At 47.7% G+C, this 20,773-nt stretch overlaps 1 protein-coding gene across 1 annotated transcript; it reads left to right on the forward strand.

Moving 5' to 3' along the window:
• The first annotated feature begins 11,502 nt into the window (after positions 1–11,502).
• LOC147087266 (putative G protein-coupled receptor 139) lies at positions 11,503–12,399 on the forward strand. The gene has a single exon (XM_085978140.1). The coding sequence runs from the start codon at positions 11,575–11,577 to the stop codon at positions 12,397–12,399; it is 825 nt and encodes a 274-aa protein (XP_085834266.1). The 5' UTR covers positions 11,503–11,574.
• Positions 12,400–20,773: the final 8,374 nt, after the last annotated feature.

Consider the following 20,773-nt stretch of genomic DNA (forward strand, 5'->3'; position numbering starts at 1 on the left):
GTGCCATCAATTTTCCTAACACCATTTCCCTACAAATACTGAATTCTTTCAGTTCCACTCTTTCATCAGACCCGATGTTCCCCGGCATTTCTGGGAGGTTATTTGTGTCCTCCTTTGTGAAGACAAAACCAAAATATGTATTTAGTTGGTCTGCCATTTCTTTGTTCCCCATTATAAATTCCCCCGATTCTGACTGCTTGACTTCACCAATCTTTTTCTCTTCACATATCTATAAAAGCTTTTACAATCAGTTTTTATGTTCCTTGCAGGCTTACTCTCATATTCTATTTTCCCTTTCTTAATTAATCCCTTTGTCCTCCTTTGTTGAATCCTAAACTGCTCCCAATCTTCAGGATTACTGCTTTTTCTGGCCAATTTATATGTCCTCCCCTTGGCTTTTATGCTATCCCTAATGTCCCTTGTTAGCCACGGTTGAGTCACCTTTTTTGTTTGATTTTTATGCCAAACTAGGATGAACAAATTCTGTAGCTCATCCATTATATCTTTGAATGTTTGCCATTGCCTATCCTCCGTCAACCATTTGAGTGCCATTCACCAATCAATCCTACCCAACTAGCTCCTCAGGCCATCGTAGTTTCCTTTATTAAACTTGAGGACCCTAGACTCTAATTCAACTGCTTCATTCTCCATCTTAATGAAGAATTCGGTCATAATATGATCGCTCCGACCCAAGGGGCCTCGTACAACAAGATTGCTAATTAATCCTTTCTCGTTACATAATACCCATTCTAAGATGGCCTGATCTCTGGTTGGTTCCTCGAGATATTGGTCCAGGAAACCATCCCGGAAACACTTCAGGAATTTCTCCTCCACATTATTGTTACTAATTTGTTTGGCCCAATCTATATGTAGATTAAAGTCACTCATGATGACTGCTGTGCCCTTATTGCACGCTTCTTTTGTTTCCCTTTTAATGCCATCCCCAACCTCCGCCTTACTGTTGGGAGGTCTATATACCACCCCCACTAACGTTTTTTCCCCCTTAGTAATTCTCAATTCTACCCATACAGATTCTGCATCATCAGAGCTAATATCCTTCATTACAATTGTGTTCATCCCTTCTTTAACCATTAATGCTACCCCACCTCCCTTTTCTTTTTGCCTATCTTTCCTGAATATCGAATACTCCTGGAAGTTGACTTCCCAGTCTTGGCCATCCTTGAGCCACGTTTCTGTAATCCCAACCAAATCATATTCGTTTACATCTATTTGCACAGCCAATTCATCCAACTTATTACAAATGCTCCTCGCATTAAGACACAAAGCCTTCAGGCTTGTTTTTTTAACGCTCCTAGACCTATTAGATTTATTATTTATTCTGGCCACGTTTGATTTAAACCGTTGATTTCCCTGACTGCCACTTTTGTTTTTCTCCTTCCTATCTTTTGCTTTTATCCTTGTTTCCCTTTCCTCTGTCTCCCTGCTCAGGTTCCCAGCCCCCTGCCATTTTATTTAAAACCTCCCCCACAGCACTAGGAAACACTCCACCTATGACATCATCCAGCCCTGCCCAGGTGCAACCCGTCCAATTTGAACTGGTCCCACCTCCCCAAGAACCGGTTCCAATGTCCCAGGAACTTGAATCCCTCCCCCTGGCACCATTACTCGAGCCATGTATTCATCTGAAGCATCCTTCTATTTCTACTCTTACTAGCACGTGGCACTGGTTGCAATCCTGAGATTACTACCTTTGAGGTCCTGTTTTTTAATGTATCTCCTAACACCCTATATTCCACTTTTAGGGCCTCATCCCGCATTTTACCTCTATCTTTGGTGCCTATATGCACCACGACAGCTGGCTGTTCATCCTCCCCTTCCAAGATGTTCTGCAGCCGCTCGGAGACATCCATGACCCTTGCACCAGGGAGGCAACACACCATCCTGGAGTCTCGTTTGTGGCCGCAGAAACGCCTATCTATTCCCCTTACAATCGAATACCCTATTACTATAGCTCTACCCCTCCTTTTCCTCCCGTGCTGTGCAGCAGAGCCACACCTGTTGCCAGGAAGTTGGCTGCTATTGCCTTCCAATGATAAGCCAACCCCCCCAACACTACTCAAAGGGGTGTATCTGTTGGAGAGGGGGATGGCCACAGGGTTTCCTGCACTACCTGCCTGCACCTATTACTCTGCCTGTTGGTCAACCGTTCCCCTACGAAAATGATGTCATGTCGACAACAGAGACCTGGCTCAAAAAGGGCAGGATTGGGTACTAAATATTCCTGGATATAAGATGTTAGAGAAAGATAGTGCAGGAAAGAAAGAAGATTGGGTAGCAGTACTGATTAAGTAGCTAATTACAGAGCTAGAGAGAGAGGATGTCCAGGAGGGTCAAGGACAGAATCTATTTGGTTTGAGTTAAGAAACAATAGAGGTGCCATTACACGACTAGTTTATTCTGTAGGCCACCAACTAGTGGGAAGAATACAAACGAGAAAATGTGCAGGTAAATTACAGGGAGATGGAAGAAATGTAGAGTATTAATAATGGGGAACTTCAATTATCCTAATATAGTCTGGGTTGGTAAAAGTATAAAGGGCAGACAAGGGGAAGACTTGCTGAAGTGAGTTCAAGAGGACTTTCCAGATTGGTGCATTTCTGGTCCGAAGAGAAATGACGCATTGCTGGATCTGGTTCTGGGTAATGAGGTGTGTCCGGTGGAGCAAGTTTCAGTAAGGGAACATTTAGGGAACAACGATCAGAGCATCATTAGCTTTAGATTTGCTATGGAAAAGGACAGGGAATAATCTATAGTAACAAAGACTTAGATGGAGGAGTGCCAGTTTCAGTGGCTTGAGAATGGAGCTGGTAAATTAGAATCAAAGATTAACAGGAAAAACTATAATTGAACAATGGGCTGCCTTTATAGAAGTGATGATTCGGGTACAATCGAGGTACATTCCCACGAGGGGGAAAGGTAGGACAAACAAAGCCAGAGCACCCCGGATGACGAAAAAGATAGTGAGTAAGATGACGCAGAAAAAGGGGGCGTATGACAGATGTCTGCTTGAGAATACAAGTGAGAAACAGGCTGATTATAGAAAGTTCAGAGATGAAGTCAAAAAGGAAATAAGAGGGGCAAAGAGAGAGTATGAGGATGGATTGGCAGCTAACAGAAAATTGAATCTAAAGGTCTTCTATATGCATATAAATAGTAAATGGGTAGGAAAAGGAGGGGTGGAGCCGACAAGGGACCAAGCAGGAGAACTAGGAGTGGAAGCAGAGTGCCTGGATGAGATACTACATTAATAATTTTCATCTGTCTTCAACAAGGAAGAAGCTGTTGCCAAATCCATAGTGAAAGAGGAGGTAGTTTAGATACTGGATGGGCTAAAAAATGATAAAGGCGAGGAACATAAAGGCCGGCTGTACTTAAAGTAGATCAGTCACTTGGAGCGGATGGGATGCATCCTAGGATGCTGAGGGAGGTAAGGGTATAAATTGCGGAGGTACTGGCCATCATCTTCCAATTTTCTTTAGATACGGTGTGGTGCTAGAGAACTGGAGAACTGCAAATGTTACACCCTAGTTCAAAAACGGGCGCAAGGATAATCCCAGCAACTGTAAGCCAGACCGTTTAACTTTGGTGTCGGGGTTGCTTTTAGAAACGAGGATCAAGGATAAAATTAGCAGTCACTTGGTTAAGTTTAGATTAATTAAGTAAAGCCAGCATGGAGCTGTCAAAGGCAAATCGTGCTTAACTAATGTTATGGGTGCGGTACTGGACCCAAATGCAGACAGACAGCCAGAGACTTGAGATGGAGTAAAACTCAAAAGATACTAGAAGGCTCTTCAAATACAGGACGTACAAAGAATTCTTCAAACAAAAGATCCAAGTAACAATTCAAAGAAACAAAAGCTAGTATACCAAACGCAGGGCAAGGACTATGAACTAACCTGTGACTTGCAGGCATGAGAACTCAAGACTGAGTGACTGGAGCTGGAAATAGTCAGCTTAAATAACAGGCCTGATTACTCTGATGAGACAATTACTCTAATGAGACACAGGTGAGGAGAGAGGTACAGAGACATGGCAGCAGTGTACTGAGGCATCCTAAACCGCCCTCTGGCGGCCAGCAGAGGAAAGTGCAGCTGGGACCCTGACAGAAACCCCGCCTAGGGACGGCACCTGACGTGAGACCGCACCTGGAATACTGCATACAGTTTTGGTGTCCATACTTAAGAAAGGACATACTTGCTCTCGAGTCAGTACAAAGAAGGTTCACTCGGTTAATCCCGGGGATGAGGGGATGGACATTTGAGGAGAGGTTGAGTAGATTGGGACTCTATTCTTTGGAGTTCAGAAGAATGAGATGCGATAATATTGAAATATAAAAGATTGTGAAGGGGTTGGATTGGGTGGATGCAGTGAAGATGTTCCTGGTGATGGGTGAAACTAGAACTAGGGGGCATAGTCTTAGAATAAGGAGCTGCTCTTTCAAAACTGAGATGAGGAGGAACTACTTCACTCTGAGGGTGGTAGGTCCATGGAATATGCTGCCCCAAAAAGCTGTAGAAGCTACATCATTACAAAAATTTAAAACAGAAATAGACAGTTTCCTAGAAGTAAAGGGAAATAAGTGTTACGGGGAGCGGGCAGGAATTTGTACATGAGTCTAGGTTCGGATCAGTCATGGCCCTCTGGGTAGCGGAGCAGTCCCAGGGGCCGTGTAGCCTGATCCTGCTCCTATTTCGTGTGTCTAATTCTGTTAGATTCAGGAGATGGTTCTGTGATAGTGGATTTTTGGTTAGGATCAGATCAGCCATGATCTTATTGAATGGCGGAGCAGGCTCGAGGGGCAGATTGGCCTACTCCTGCTCCTATTTCTTATGTTCTTATGTACCCCCAGTAGCCTCTGGCTGGCGCTGGTGGAACTCCCAGATAAGCCCAGGATCCAGGATGCCCTGAGCCGGAACCCAGGAGCGCTCCTCTGGATCGTAACCCTCCCAGTCCACCAAATACTGGAGACCCCGTAGACCCAGTGGGAGCGAAGGAGGCGGCAGACAGTGTAGGTGGGCTGGCCCCCTTCTAGTCGAGGGGCTGGAGGTGGTGTGGTGGCTGGAGATAGGGGATTGGTCTGCACAGGTTTGAGATGGGAGACATGGAAGGATGGATGGATCCTCATGGATCGAGGCAACAGGAGACAGTAAGTAATTGAGTTTATCTTCCGGAGTATCTTGAATGGACTGACAAACCGAGGAGCCAGTTTGCGGGACTCGACCCGCAGGCGAATGTCCCGGGTGTAGAGCCAAACCATCTGCCCGGGCCGGAGCAAAGGGGCAGGATTGCGTCGTCGGTTGGCCTGGATCCTCTGTCGACTTGATGCCAGTTGCAGTGCAGAACGGGCCTTTCTCTAGGTCCTCCGGCAGCGCCGGACGAACAACTCCACCGATGGAACCACCACCTCAGGTTCCTGCTCGGGGAACAACGGAGGCCGATAACCGAACTGACACACGAACGGGGAAATCCCAATGGAGGAGGTCTGTAATGTGTTGTGAGCATATTCCACCCAAATGAGGTGTTTGCTCCAAGTAGAGGGGTTGGAGGAGACAAGGCAACGCAGAGTCGTCTCCAGGTCCTGATTCACCCTCTCAGTCTGCCCATTGGACTGGGGATGATAATCCGATGAGAGGCTGACCGCCGCACCCAGGAGATGACAGAAAGCCTTCCATAACCGGGAGTTGAACTGGGGACCACGGTCTGACACTATATCGAGGGGGAGGCCGTGTAGGTGGAAGACGTGCTGCGCCATGAGTTGCACGGCTTCTCGGGCGGAAGTGAGCCTGGGCAGGGGGACGAAGTGGCAGGCTTTGGAGAACCGGTCAACAACAACTAGGATGGCAGTGTTACATTGGGACGGTGGCAGACCGGTGACAAAGTCCAGGGAAAGTTGGGACGAAGGACGCTTTGGAATGGGGAGTGGGTGAAGGAGGCCATGTGGTCGTGTCCTGGTGTTCTTCTGCTGGGCACAGGTGCTGCAAGCTAAGACAAATGACCGGACATCACTCTCGATCGACTGCCACCAGAAACTACTGTGGATAAACTGAAGCATCCGGGCGACCCCTGGATGCCCAGTCAGCTGGGACGAATGCCCCCACTGCAGGACTTAGGATCGGACTGTTTTGGGATGAGTGTCGGGGTTTTGCTTATATCCGGGGGGGTCGAATTGTTGGGACAGCGCGTCAGCTTTCAGGATTTTGGACCCGGGGCGGTAAGAGAGGATGAACTTGATCCGAGTGAAGAAGAGCACCATCCGGGCCTGGCGAGAAATGAGCTGTTTGTTGTCCTGGATGTAGGCCAGGTTCTTGTGGTAGGTCCAGACCACGAATGGGTGTTTGGCCCGCTCTAGCCAGTGCCTCCACTCCTCCAATGCCAACTTGACAGCAAGCAGTTCTCTGGTCCCGATGTCATAGTTGTGCTCAGCAGGCAAGAGCCGCCTGGAGAAGAAGGCGCACGGGTGGAGTTTCTGGCCTGTGACAGAACTTAGGGACAGGATGGCCCCCACGCCAATTACAGAGGCATCCACCTCGACCATGAAGGGAAGAAAGGCATTGGGGAGGGCCAGAACGGGAGCCGTCATGAATCGCCGCTGGATTTCATTGAATGCTTTCTCCTCCACGGGTGACCAGTGAAAACGGGTGGATGTTGTCTTGGTTAAAGCCGAGAGGGGTGCCGGTATGGAGCTGAAGTTTCTGATGAACCTTCTGTAGAAGTTGGCGAAGCAGAGGAAGCGTTGGACCTGTTTGATTGAAGTGGGTGTTGGCCACTCACGGACGGCCTGAGTCTTGTCTGGGTCCATCTGGATGCTGCCGTTGGTGATGACGAAGCCCAGGAAGGAGACAGTGGGGTCACGGAACTCACATTTTTCGAGCTTGATGTACAGGTGGTTTTTAGGAAGCCGGTGCAGTACCTCTCGGACATGCTGAACATGTTCTTGGGGGGAGCTGGAAAAGATGAGAATGTCGTCGAGGTAGACAAAGACGAACCAGTTAAGCAAATCACGGAGGATCGTCGTTAATCAGGGCTTGAAAGACCACGCGAGCGTTGGCCAGACCGAATGGAATTACTAAGTACTTATTGCGGCCAGTAGGGGTGATGAAAGTTGTTTTCCACTCGTCTCCCTCCCTTATGCAGACCAGATTGTAGGCATTGCAAAGATCCAGCTTGGTAAAGGTCATGGCCCACTGCATGAGCTCGAACGCCATGGACATAAGTGGGAGGGGGTAGCGGTTCTTCACTGTGAGCTGGTTGAGGCCGTGATAATCAATGCATGAGTGAAGACCCCCATCCTTTTTTACCGCAAAGAAGAAGCCTGCCCCGGCAGGAGAGGTGGAAGGACAGATAGCACCAGTGGCGGGGGCGTCACGGATATACTCCTCCATGGCAGCGGTCTCAGGAGCGGAGAGAGAAAAGAGGCGACCCCGAGGAGAAAAGTGCCGGGTAGCAGGTCGATGGCACAGTCATACAGGCGGTGAGGAGGAAGGGAGACGGCCCGTCTCTTACTGAAGACCTCTATAAGGTCGGTGTCGGCAGCTGGGATGCGAGAAGGATCGGGGGAAACTGAAAGCTCGGGAGAATCGATAAGTGGCGTCGAGAACAAGCAGGTGGCATGGCAGATTGGACCCCATTCCATGAGCGCCCCGGTAAACCAGTTGATATGTGGATTATGGAGAGCCAACCTGGGAAAGCCCAGGACCAGTGGAAACTCGGGAGAATGAATGAAGTGGAACTGAATTGTCTCTTGGTGGTGCTTCTCCACAAATAGCCACAGGGGGTCGGTTATTCGGTGGACGTTACCAGAGCCAAGGGGTCTACCATCAAGGGCAGTAATTGTAAGAGGATGGTCGAGGTCGACCGTCGGGATCTGGAGCTGTCTAGCCAAGTTCATATCCATGAAATTCCCTACTGCTCCGGAATCCATGAAAGCACGGAGTGTGTGTTGCTGATTACCCCAGGAGAGAAAAGAGTAGAGACAGACACCGGAAGAAGCAAATTTGGGAGTGGTGTTTTGACTCGTCACAGTTCTCCCACTGCTGGACGTGTCCTGGCTTTTCCCGCCAACTCGGGACAGGAATCGCACAAGTGCCCGAATACCCCGCAGTAAAGGCAGCGACTCTCGCGCATTCGTCGCTCCCATTCAGATTGGGAGAGTCGAGTTCTGCCCAGCTGCATGGGCTCCTCCATGGCGGTAGGTGGCGTTGGGCTCGGGGGTGCTGCATTGGGGTCTGGGGGTGAGAGAAATGGACGGCGGCGTTCTCTTCGCCGCCCGCGGAGTCGATTGTCAATCCGAATGGCCACATCGATAAGAGCCTTGAAATCATTGATAGATCTGTGAGAGGCCAGTTCATTTTTGACCTCCTCTGAAAGCCCGTGAAAATAGGTGGCGATGAGTGCCTCCGTATTCCAAAGACTTTCAGTGGCGAGAGTACGGAATTCAATGGCGTTGTCCGATATACTATGATTCCCCTGATGGAGATGGAGCAGTCTATTGGTCGCCTCTCGCCCGCTAACTTGATGGTTGAAGACTCATCTCATCTCCTAGGTGAACATCCGACAGTTGGAGCAGGCAGGGGTTTGTCGCTCTCACATAGCTGTGGTCCAAGCGAGGGCACTCCCGGTGAGCAGGGAGATGATGTAGGTGACCCTAGAATGATCGGAGGGGAATCTGGAAGGCTGGAGCTCGAATGGCAGCGAACACTGTATGAGGAAGCCGCGACACTTGCCCGGGTGACTGTCGTATCTTTCGGGAGCTGGAAGGTCTGGATCCTTGTCTTGTCGAGGATTAGATGCTGGAGTTGTGCAGAACCCGACTGCTGGCCGTGCCCAACAGCCTCGGTTAGGGAATGCAGGCTATGACGAATCTCCCGCAGCAGTTGGTCATGCCTCCCGACCGTGGCTCCCTGACTCATCAGGGCAGAGCGCAGTTGATTAATCTCCTCCCTTGGTTGGCTGGTTTCTGCTGGGTCCATGTTGATGACTCAGTCTTGCTGTTACGGGTGCGGTAGTGGACCCAAATGCAGACAGACAGCCAGAGACTTGAGATGGTGTATAATGCAAAAGATGCTTTACTAGAAGGCTCTTCAAATACCGGACGTGCAGAGAATTCTTCAAACAAAAGGTCAAAGTAACAATTCAAAGAAACAAAAGCAAGGTATACCAAACGCAGGTGAGGAGAAGGTGCAGAGACATAGCAGCAGTGTACTGAGGCATCCTAACCCGCCCTCTGGCGGCCAGCAGAGTAAAGTGTAGCTGGGACCCTGACAACTAGATTGAGGAATTTTTTTGAGGAGGTAACAAAGAGGGTTGATGAGGGTAATGCCAGTGATGTTGTGTACATGGACTTCCAAAAGGCATTCGACAGCACGGGCTCCATGGGATGATGGCGTCTTTCTGTGCTGTAACCATTCTATGATTCCATGTTTTATATTTTCCTTTTTCTGTCACTTTCTCGTCTTTTATTCATAGATTTAGATCAATCCTGGAAGAGAAACTCCGTTCTCCCTGTTCTGTCATCCGTATTTTTGGACTCTACAGGAATCATGGGATATGGTGATGTGGAGGGGGTGGGGTGACATTTAGATTTCATGTCGAAGATTAGCCATGATCTAATTGATTGGCAGAGAAAGCTCGAAGGGTCGTGTGTCCATCTATGCTCCTAATTCTCATGGTATTTGTTTATGGGCGGGTGAGATATTGCGCATTTGCTCATTATCCAGCTAGTATTTCAGTAAAACACTGCATTACTGTTCTTGTCATTTACTCCCAATACCCCCGCTCTGGCTACTGTTGTTGTTCCTGGTAAGTCTCTGTATCCAGCTATTAATTCTGTAGATCATGTTTAACTGTATTTCTCTCTTTGTCATTCGCCATCCCATCCCCGCTGCGGTCAGCTATTGATTCTGAAGGTGATATCGTGTTACCAAGATTCTAATCTTCTATATTCAACTCAAGCAAATTTATTGCACGTGACTTTTTATTTAACGATATTCAGTCTAGTATCTACAATGAACATTTGTGACAGATCAGAAGAATGTTGTCTTGGTTTAGGAGACACTTCACCGAATGGCGAATGTTCATCGTCCTGTAACGTTAACTCTCTTTCTCTCTCCACAGATGATACCTGACCCGCTGAATATTACCAGCATTCTCTGTTCTCATTTCAGATTTCCAGTATCCACAGTATTTTGCTTTTGTTTTCACCCAATGCTGGTTATGGTGACTTACAGAATCACAGGAACAAATCCTGGCAGATCATGAACACATCTTTAAATGCCTGAAATATCCGCTAATCATTCAGTTCCAGCCAGTTTCCCACCATCTGCAGTTCTGCATTAGTGGCGCTGCGGCTGATGGTTAAAGTAGGAATACAATGATAATTTACATTCTCACAAAATGCTCATTCAGACAGATTCAATATATTTATTTCCATTCTTGGTTCTGACTTTACAATTGTATTCCATACCCGTCTGTCACAGTTCAGTGGATCTCTCAGTGAGAAACAGAGTGATTCTCTATTGCCTCCTGCTGTACTTCAGGATAAACAATCACAGCTGATTGTAACTGAAGTACTGAGGATAAAAATCCTTTGATATCTTTGTGTCTAATATTCTCTGCACAAGTTGGAAACCAACAGTTGAAAAAGTACAAGGATAAAGCTCTTCCATTTGTGTTCAGATAATTTACAAAAGCTTTTGGTGGCACTTTGCCTGTGGGATCAGTCATCTGATACTGATGCTGATAAATGCTTTTAGTGGGACATTACCTGGTGATGGATAGCTATTTACTTTAATTCAGCGTCCATTATTTGCAATGTTACGTGGCCAATATCCATTTCAATGAGATACAATTGATTTATTTCAACAAAAATGCAGAAAACTAAATTTTCAAAACACTTGTGAAAACCCAGTTATCTTTATAAGTTATTATTTTAGCATTGTCCTATTGCACCCGTGCATTTTACATACAATTGCCTGTAGTTATTGACAACGTTGCAGTTTCTGTATTTTGCTGTTGCATTCATTTTCAGTTCTAGATATAATGGATATTCTAACCAGGAGCAGGAGTACAAGCGGGATTTCCCCCCTCCCTAACACAGGGGCACAGAAGTTAATATCCCCGGTCCAAATGCTGACTGATCCCGGGCACGAAGGAATCCTGAGAAGTTCTGTTCCGTTGTGTCTCTGATAACTCGGAGGGTGCTTTTTTCTGCTTACTAAATATAGATCGATCATTTCATCACTCATTGATCATACATCGTTTACATTAATGATATATTTATTCCCATTTCATTTATTGCTTCCACAATTTATATCGATTATTCTTACAATGAACCCTGTACTCAGCTCCACATGTAAAAGAATTAGAATATATCATTGAATTTCGCCAATGAATTGCATATTTGACCCCGAATTCCATCAATTTGCAATTTTTTCCCCAGCCTGATGTATAATTTCCCTTTTATTTTCCTTCCTCACAGTGAACTTAGTTACCATTGTGATCCTGTCCCGCGGAAAGTGCGGTCTCTCCAAATGTGTCACTCGCTACCTGGTGGCCATGGCAACGTCGGATCTACTGCTCGTTATCCTCGACCTGATATTGAGGCACATTCCGATTATTTATTGGAGACAGTTTGATTTTGTGCGGTTCATCCCCGTGTGTAATATCCATGCCGTCCTGCTTTATGCAGCCACAGACTGTTCTGTCTGGTTCACCGTCACTTTCACCTTTGATCGATTAGTGGCCATTTGTTGCCAGAAGCTGAAAACTAAATATTGCACCGAGAAAACGGCAGCTGTGGTTCTAGGAACAGTGGCTGTGCTGAGCGGTTTAAAGAACATTTTCTGGTATTTTATGTTCACAGGTCAATATTACCTTGCGAATATCCCCTGGTTTTGTATTGCAACATCTGATGTTATGGATTCACGGGTCTGGGGAATAATCGAGTTCCTTCATTATATTCTCACCCCGTGTGTCCCATTTGTTTTGATTCTGCTATTCAATGCTGTCACCGTCAGACACATTGTAGTGTCCAGCAGAGCCCGCAGGAGACTCCGGGGTCCCAGCAGTGGGGACAATCCAAGAGACCCAGAGATGGAGAGCCGCAGGAAATCCGTAATTTTACTATTTGTTATCTCGGGCAATTTCATCCTTTTATGGACAATGTTTATGGTGTATTTTTTATGGTACCGGATGAGGTATTTGGGGTATGGCACTGTATATATACCATATTATGTAAGGGAAGTGGGATTCGGGCTGCAGATGCTGAGTTGCTGCACAAACACTGGCATCTATGCCATGACCCAGACTAAGTTCAGAGAGCAGTTGAAGAATATGGGGAAATATCCCTTCACTCTGATTGTAAAATTCATTAAAATATGAGAAGAAATGGTGACTTTGCAGCCTGAGAGCTCCCTGGGTCAGATATTGTGGTGAGCCACTCGCCCCCGGAACGCCACGGGGCCGGTAATTGGGGATATTCACATGTTCACTCAAAATCTGCCTACACTGTGCTCCCTGGGGTTGATTTTGTGTTGAGCCACGATCACGCAGGCCACCGTCCCATGGGGCCGGTGATCAGAGACATTCACACACTCACTCACACACTGTCTACACTGTCTAGTGTGTTGAGCCGCTCTCCCCTGGGCCACGGGACCAGCAGTCGAGGACATTCACACACTCACTCACACACTTTCCACATTGGGCTCACTGGGGATGATATTGTAGTGAGCCGCTCTTACCCAGGCTGCCCTCCCTTGGGGCTGGTGATCGGGGACTTTGAAACAAAGAAGATAGGAGCAGGAGTAGGCCTGTCGGCCCATCGAGCCTGCTCCACCATTCAATGCGATCAAGGCTGATCATCCAAATTCAGTACCCTGTCCCTGCTTTCTCCCCTTACCCTTTGATCCCTTTAGACTTAAGAAATATATCCAACACCTTCTTGAATATATTTAATGAAATGGCCTCCACCGCCTTCTGTGGTAGAGGTTCACCACTCTCTGGGTGAAGAAATTCCTCCTCATTTCTGTCCTAAATGGCCTACCCTTTATCCTTAGACTGTGTCCCCTGGTTCTGGACTCCCCGGCTATCGGGAACATCCTTCCTGCATCTAGTCTGTCCATTCCTGGTAGAATTTTATAAGTTTCAATGAGATCACCTCTCCTTCTTCTAAACTCCAGCGAGTACAAGTCCAATCGACCCAATCTCTCCTCATACGTCATTCCTGCCATCCCAGGTATCAACCTGGTGAATCTTCGCTGAATTACTTCCATGGCAAGAACAACCTTCCTCAGATAAGTCGACCAAGACTGCACACAATACTCAAGATGTGGTCTCACCAAGGCCCTGTACAAGCACAGCAAGACATCCTTGTTCCTGTACTCAAAACCTCTCGCTACGAAGGCCAACATACCATTGGCCTTCTTAACCGCCTGTTGCACCTGCATGCTTACCTTCAGCGACTGGTGCACAAGGACACCCAGGTCTCGCTGCACTTCCACTTCTCCCAATGTATTGCCATATAGATAATAATCTGCCTTCTTGTTTTTGCCACCAAAGTGTACAAGGCATTGGTGAGACCACACCTGGAATACTTCATACAGTTGTCGTGTCCATACTTAAGAAAATACATACTTTCGCTCGAGGCAGTACAAAGTAGGTTCAATCGGTTAATCCCGGGGATGAGGGGTTTGACATATGAGGAGAGGTTGAGTAGATTGAGACTCTACTCATTGGAGTTCAGAAGAATGAGAGGAGATCTTATTGAAATATATAAGATTGTTAAGGGGCTTGATCGGGTGGATGCGGTGAGGATGTTCCCATTGATGGATGAAACTAGAACTAGGGGGCATAATCTTAGAATAAGGGGCTGCTCATTCAAAACTGAGATGAGGAGAAACTTCTTCAGTCAGAGGGTGGTAGGTCTGTGTAATTTGCTGCCCCAGAGAGCTGTGAAAGCTACATCATTAAATAAATTTTAAACAGAAATAGACAGTTTCCTTGAAGTAAAGGGAATTATGGGTTACGGGGAGCAGGCAGGAAATCGGACATGAATCTAGGTTCGGGTCGGTCATGGCCCTGTGGGTGGCGGAGCGGGCCCAGGGGCCGTGTAGCCTGGTCCTGCTCCTACTTCTTGTGTTCTAATTCTTGTTAGATTACAGGAGGTGGTTTTTTCACAGGGATTAGTGGAGACCTCGGGAACAGGCTGCTAGCTAGGAGTCCCTCAAGTGTAAATTGGGCCTGTTCCGGGCTGGGGTGGAGATCACCTATTACAGAAGGTAAGTACTGCAGGAAATACAGGGAAAGAGTAATCCCCTGGACGAGTTTCAATAGCCAAGATGGGTCGGAGAGGAATTTCCCAGATTTTTTCTCCCAAATTGGCCATTGGGTTTTTTACCTGGTTTTTCGCCTCTCCCGGGAGATCAAATGGGTTCGGGTGGGATGGAGAGTGAAAGTAGATTAGAGGTTAGGATCAGACTGATAGAACGGATTCTTTTACCCTCAGTCTGGTTCAGTAATCACTGAGTCGAATGCAACTGGAGAGTTCAAACGATTTATTATCCGCGGACTTTAAGGCAACAGTGAACCCAGTCCTTCACACCGTACAATATCCACTTCCGCGGATTGAAGATATTTTCGTCTCGCAATCTGGAGGGAAATGGTTCACTAAGATTGATCTGGACCAGGCGTATCTGCAAATGGAGGTAGAAGAAGCATAAATAAAATACCTCACAATCAACACCCATAAAGGTCTCTACCCATACAACCGGCTGGTATTCGGGGTAGCATCAGCTCTGGCTATTTGGCAAAGGGCAATGGAACAAGTCCTGCAAGGGATCCCAGGGACCCAGTGTTATTTGGACGACATCCTGGTCACGGGCGAAAATGACAGTGATCACCTCGCCAACCTGGAGCATGTGCTCACTAGATTGAAGGAATATGGGCTCCGAGCTAACCGCCCCAAATGCGAGTTTTTAAAAAAACAGATCTCGTATTGTGGCCACGTTATCGATAAAGAGGGGTTACATAAGTCCCCAGAAAAGATTGAGGCAGTAGTCAAGGCTCCAGCACCGGAAAACATGTCACAACTGAGGCCGTTCCTCGGGCTGGTAAACTACTACAGTAAGTTCTTGCCAAATTTGTCTGCAATACTGCACCCACTGAACACCCTACTGCAAACTGGAGTGCCATGGAAGTGGAGTGACGAATGTAACCGAGCTTTCCAGAAGAGCAAAACACTAATCACATCGAAAGAGGTATTGGCCCATTTCAACCCAGCACTACCAATTCGGTTGGTGTGTGATGCGTCACCCTATGGCATTGGAGCGGTGCTGTCGCACAAATTCTCAGACGGCTCAGAGAGGCCAATAGCCTTTGCTTCACGATCACTAAACTCAGCTGGGCGTAACTATGCCCAGATTGACAGGGAGGCCCTCAGCCTAGTGTGGGGAGTGAAATAGTTCAATCACTATCTGCACGGGCAAAAATTCACCTTGCTGACTGACCACCAGCCTCTTGTCTTCATTTTTAGTCCGAAGAGGGGCGTTGCGGTGATGACTGTGCAATGACTACAAAAATGGTCACTCTTTCTAGGGGCGCAATACTATGAGATTGAATATAAGGGCACGAAACAGCATGGAAATGCTGATGGGCTATCAAGCCTGCCACTGCCTACTGCGGAGGAAGCACCAGCAGTGGATCCTGTCAAAATATTTCATTGGACTACAGTTGAATACCTACCGGTAACTAATGCTCGTATAGAAAAGGAGACCCAAAATGATCCGACACTGTCTCGGGTGTATGATTTGACGGTGAAGGGATGGCCAGCACATGGCGACTCACTGTTGCCAGCATTCTCGACAAGAAGAGAACAGCTGTCAGTGTGCCGGGGGACCTTGATGTGTGGATCCCGAGTGGTAATTCCACCCAAGTTAAGGGGTAGAGTGCTCAATGAGCTTCATGAGGGTCATCTGGGAGGGGTAAAAATGAAAAGCCTTGCTATGGCTTACGTGTGGTGGCCGGGAATCGATCAGCATATCGAGGACCTGACAAAGAGCTGCTCAGGATGCCAGAAGGTCGAAAATGCACCACCACATGCCCTTCTACACCCATGGGAGTGGCCCTCATCTCCATGTCAACGGGTGCATCTTGATTTTGCTGGTCCATTCGTGGACTCATTGATTTTAATAGACGTGGATGCGCACTCCAAATGGCCTAAGGTGATCAAAATATCCTCCACCACCACGGAGAAAACTATTGCAGTCCTACGGATCATATTTGCTAGGAACGGCTTGCCAGAGCAGATTGCTGTCATAACGGACCACAGTTTGTGTCCAAAGACTTTCGAAGATTTATGAAAAGGAATGGGGAAAGGCATTACACATCCGCCCCGTATCATCCAGCCACAAATGGATTGGCTGAGAGGTTCGTACAAACCTTTAAGAAGGCAATAAAGGCCATGTACAATGACAACATTCCGCTGCAGCATAAGGTGGAAAATTTCCTGTTCACCTACTGGAATGCGACACATGCAGTCACCAACCAGGCCCCGGCCATGATGTTCTTTAAACGAAGGTTAAGATCTCGCCTGGGTTTGCTCAGACCAAACGTACGAAGAGATGTTGAGAGTAAGCAATTCCAGCACATCCATGAGAAGCCAACAAAGAGCTTCAATGTAGTGCAACCAGCCTTGACCCGCGACTACCGAACAGAAAAATGGCAGCCAGGAATGATATGCACACGACAGGCCCACTAATGTACACAGTGGACGTTGGGGAGAACATAGTGAGATGCCATGCTGACCAGATCCTCGAGTCACAGGAACAAGTCAGCCCCATGCCTCGCCGATACGTACCTGGTGAGGAACCCGACGTACAGGTCGCATCTACCCCAGAAACAGTAGCATCGGAAGCTGATGACCCAACTGACGACAGGGTGCCAGAATCGCCTCCGCACCAAGGGCGAGACACTCGGGAAAGGCGCTATCCAGAAAGGATCAGGAAGCCTCCCCAAAGACTGAATATATAAATGGACTATTTTCAGCAAACGTTGTATGATAAAAGTGTTAATTGTAATTAGTTTGATATTTAATTGTTAAATGAGTGTTATGGTACTGTTAATCTAAAAGGCGAGGAATTGTAATGTATGTACGTTTAAGGGGGGAACTACTTTTTACAGCTCATTTATACTGTAGTTCCGGCAGTGACCACACCTGTATATAGCACAGCGTAATAATCTGTACAATTAAGTTCCAGAGTGAGCCACATTGAGTAAACACCTGTTGTATCGTTCTCCTGCAGTCTTGTGTCTTACTACTGATGGACACAACATGATCCACCTCAGAGGCTGAATCTAGTCAAGGTGTTGGGCCTGAGCCAGCATTGATCCACCTCAGAGGCTGAATCTAGTCAAGGTGTTAGGCCTGAGCCAGCATTGATCCACTTCAGAGGCTGTATCTAAACAAGGTGTTGTGCCTGAGCCAGCATTGATCCACATCAGAGGCTGAATCTAGTCAAGGTGTTGGGCCTGAGCCAGCATTGATCCACGTCAGAGGCTGAATCTAATCAAGCTGTTAGGCCTGAGCCAGCATTGATCCAACTCAGAGGCTGAATCTAGTCAAGGGGTTAGGCCTGAGCCAGCATTGATCCACATCAGAGGCTGAATCTAGTCAAGGTGTTGGGCCTGAGCCAGCATTGATCCACCTCAGAGGCTGAATCTAGACAAGGTGTTGTGCCTGAGCCAGCATTGATCCACCTTAGAGGCTGAATCTAGTCAAGGTGCTAGGCCTGATCCAGCATTGATCCACGTCAGAGGCTGAATCTAATCAAGCTGTTAGGCCTGAGCCAGCATTGATCCACCTCAGAGGCTGAATCTAGACAAGATGTTCGGTCTGAGCCAGCATTGATCCACATCACTGGCTGAATCTAGGCAAGGTGTTCGGTCTGAGCCAGCATTGATCCACCTCAGAGGCTAAATCTAGTCAAGGAGTTAGGCCTGAGCCAGCATTGATCCACCTCAGAGGCTGAATCTAGGCAAGGTGTTAGGTCTGAGCCAGCATTGATCCACCTCAGATGCTGAAACTGGTCAAGGTGTTGGGCCTGAGCCAGCAATGATCCACCTCACTGGCTGAATCTAGTCAAGGTGTTAGGCCTGAGCCAGCATTGATCCACCTCAGAGGCTGAATCTAGTCAAGGGGTTAGGCCTGAGCCAGCATTGATCCACCTCAGAATTTGAATCTAGTCAAGGTGTTAGGCCTGAGCCAGCATTGATCCACATCAGAGGCTGAATCTAGTCAAGGTGTTAGGCCTGAGACACCATTGATCCACCTCAGATGCTGAATCTAGTTAAATGTTTGCCTGAGCCAGCATTGATCCACCTCAGAGGCTGAATCTAGTCAAGGTGTTGGGCCTGAGCCAGCATTGATCCACCTCAGAGGCTGAACCTAGTCAAGGAGTTAGGCCTCAGCTAGCATTGATCCACCTCAGATGCTGAATCTAGTCAAGGTGTTCGGCCTGAGCCAGATTTGATCCACCTCAGAGGCTGAAATTATTCAAGGTGTTGGGCCCGAGCCAACATTGATCCGCCTCAGAGGCTGAATCTAGTCAAGGAGTTAGGCCTGAGAAAGCATTGATCCACCTCAGAGGCTGAATCTAGTCAAGGTGTTGGGCCTGAGCCAGCATTGATCCACCTCAGTGCCTGAACTCAGTCAAACTGTTAGGCCTGACCCAGCATTGAAACACATCAGAGGCTCAATCTAGTTAAGGTGTTTGGTCTGAGCCAGCATAGAACCACCTCAGAGGCTGAATCAGTCAAGGTGTTAGACATGAGCCAGCATTTATCCACCTCAGAGGCTGAATCTAGGCAATGTGTTAGGCCTGAGCCTGCATTGATCCACATTCAAGGATGAATCTAGTCAAGGTGTTATGTCTGAGCCAGCATTGATCCACCTCAGAGGCTGAATCTTTTCAAGGTGTTGCGCCTGACCCAGCATTGATCCTCTTCCGAGGCTGAACATAGTCAAGGTGTTGGGCCTGAGCCAGCATTGATCCAACTCAGAGGCTGAATCCAGTCAAGGTGTTAGGCCTGATCCAGCATTTATCCACCTCCGAGGCTGAATCTAGTCAAGGTGTTAGGCCTGAGCTAGCATTGATCCACCTCAGAGGCTGAACATAGTCAAGGTGTTGGGCCTGAGCCAGCATTGATCCAACTCAGAGGCTGAATCTAGTCAAGGTGTTAGGCCTGATCCAGCGTTTATCCACCTCCGAGGCTGAATCTAGTCAAGGAGTTGGGTCTGAGCCAGCATTGATCCACCTCAGATTCTGAATCTAATCAAGGTGTTAGGCCTGAACGAGCATTGAAAAACTTCAGTGGTTGAATCTAGTCAAGGTGTTTGGCCTGAGACAGCATTGATCCTCCTCAGAGGCTGAATCTAGTCAAGGTGTTGGGCCTGAGCCAGCATTGATCCACGTCAGAGGCTGAATCCAGTCAAGGTATTAGGCCTGAACCAGCAGTGATCCTCCTCAGAGGCTGAATCTAGTCAAGGTGTTAGGCCTGAGCCAGCATTGATCCACCTCAGAGGCTGAATCTAGTCAAGGTGTTGGGCCTGAGCCAACATTGATCCACCTCAGAGGCTGAATCTAGTCAAGGTGTTGGGCCTGAGCCAACATTGATCCACCTCAGAGGCTGAATCTAGTCAATGTGTTGGGCCTGAGCCAGCATTGATCCACCTCAGAGGCTGAATCTAGTCAAGGTGTTGGGCCTGAACCAGCATTGATCCACCTCAGAGGCTGAATCTAGTCAAGGTGTTGGGCCTGAGCCAACATTGATCCACCTCAGAGGCTGAATCTAGTCAAGGTGTTGGGCCTGAGCCAACATTGATCCACCTCAGAGGCTGATTCTAGTCAAGGTGTTAGGCCTGAGCCAGCATTGATCCACCTCAGAGGCTGAATCTAGTCAAGGTATTAGGCCTGAGCCAACATTGATCCACCTCAGAGATGAATCTAGTCAATTTGTTAGGCCTGAGCCTGCATTGACCATCCTCAGAGACTGAATCTAGTCAAGGTGTTAGGCCTGAGCCAACATTGATCCACCTCAGAGATGAATCTAGTCAAGGTGTTAGACCAGATCCAGCATTGATTCACCTCAGAGGCTGAATCTAGTCAAGTTGTTAGGCCTGAGCCTGCATTGATTCACATTCAAGGATGAATCTGGTGATGGTGGTAGATCTGAGCCAGCATTGATCCACCTCAGAGGCTGAATCTAGTCAAGGAGTTGGGCCTGAGCCAGTTTTGATCCACCTCAGAGGCTGAACATAGTCAAAGTGTTGGGCCCCATCCATCATTTATCCAGCACAGAGGCTGAATCAATCAAGCTGTTAGGGCTGATCCAACATTGATCCACCTCAGATGCTGAATCTATTCAAGGTGTTGGGCCTGAGTGAGCTTTGATCCATCACAGAGGCTAATCTTAATCAAGCTGTTAGGCCTGAGCCAGCATTGAGACAACTCAGAGGCTGAACCTAGTTAAGGTGTTAGGCCTGAGCCAGCATTGATACACCTCAGAGGCTGAATCTAGTCAAGGTATTGGGCCTGAGCGAGCATTGATCCACCTCAGAGGCTGATGCTAGTCCAGGTGATAGGCATGAGCCAACATTGATACACATCAGAGGCTGAATCTTTTCAAGGTGTTAGGCCTGAGCCATCATTGATCCACCTCAGAAGCTGAATCTAGTCAAAGTCTAAGGCCTGAGCAAGCATTG

Source organism: Somniosus microcephalus, unplaced genomic scaffold (genome assembly GCF_052327205.1).
Source record: "Somniosus microcephalus isolate GS21.2 unplaced genomic scaffold, FLI_Smic_1.0 unresolved_chr6, whole genome shotgun sequence".
NCBI lineage: Eukaryota > Metazoa > Chordata > Chondrichthyes > Squaliformes > Somniosidae > Somniosus > Somniosus microcephalus.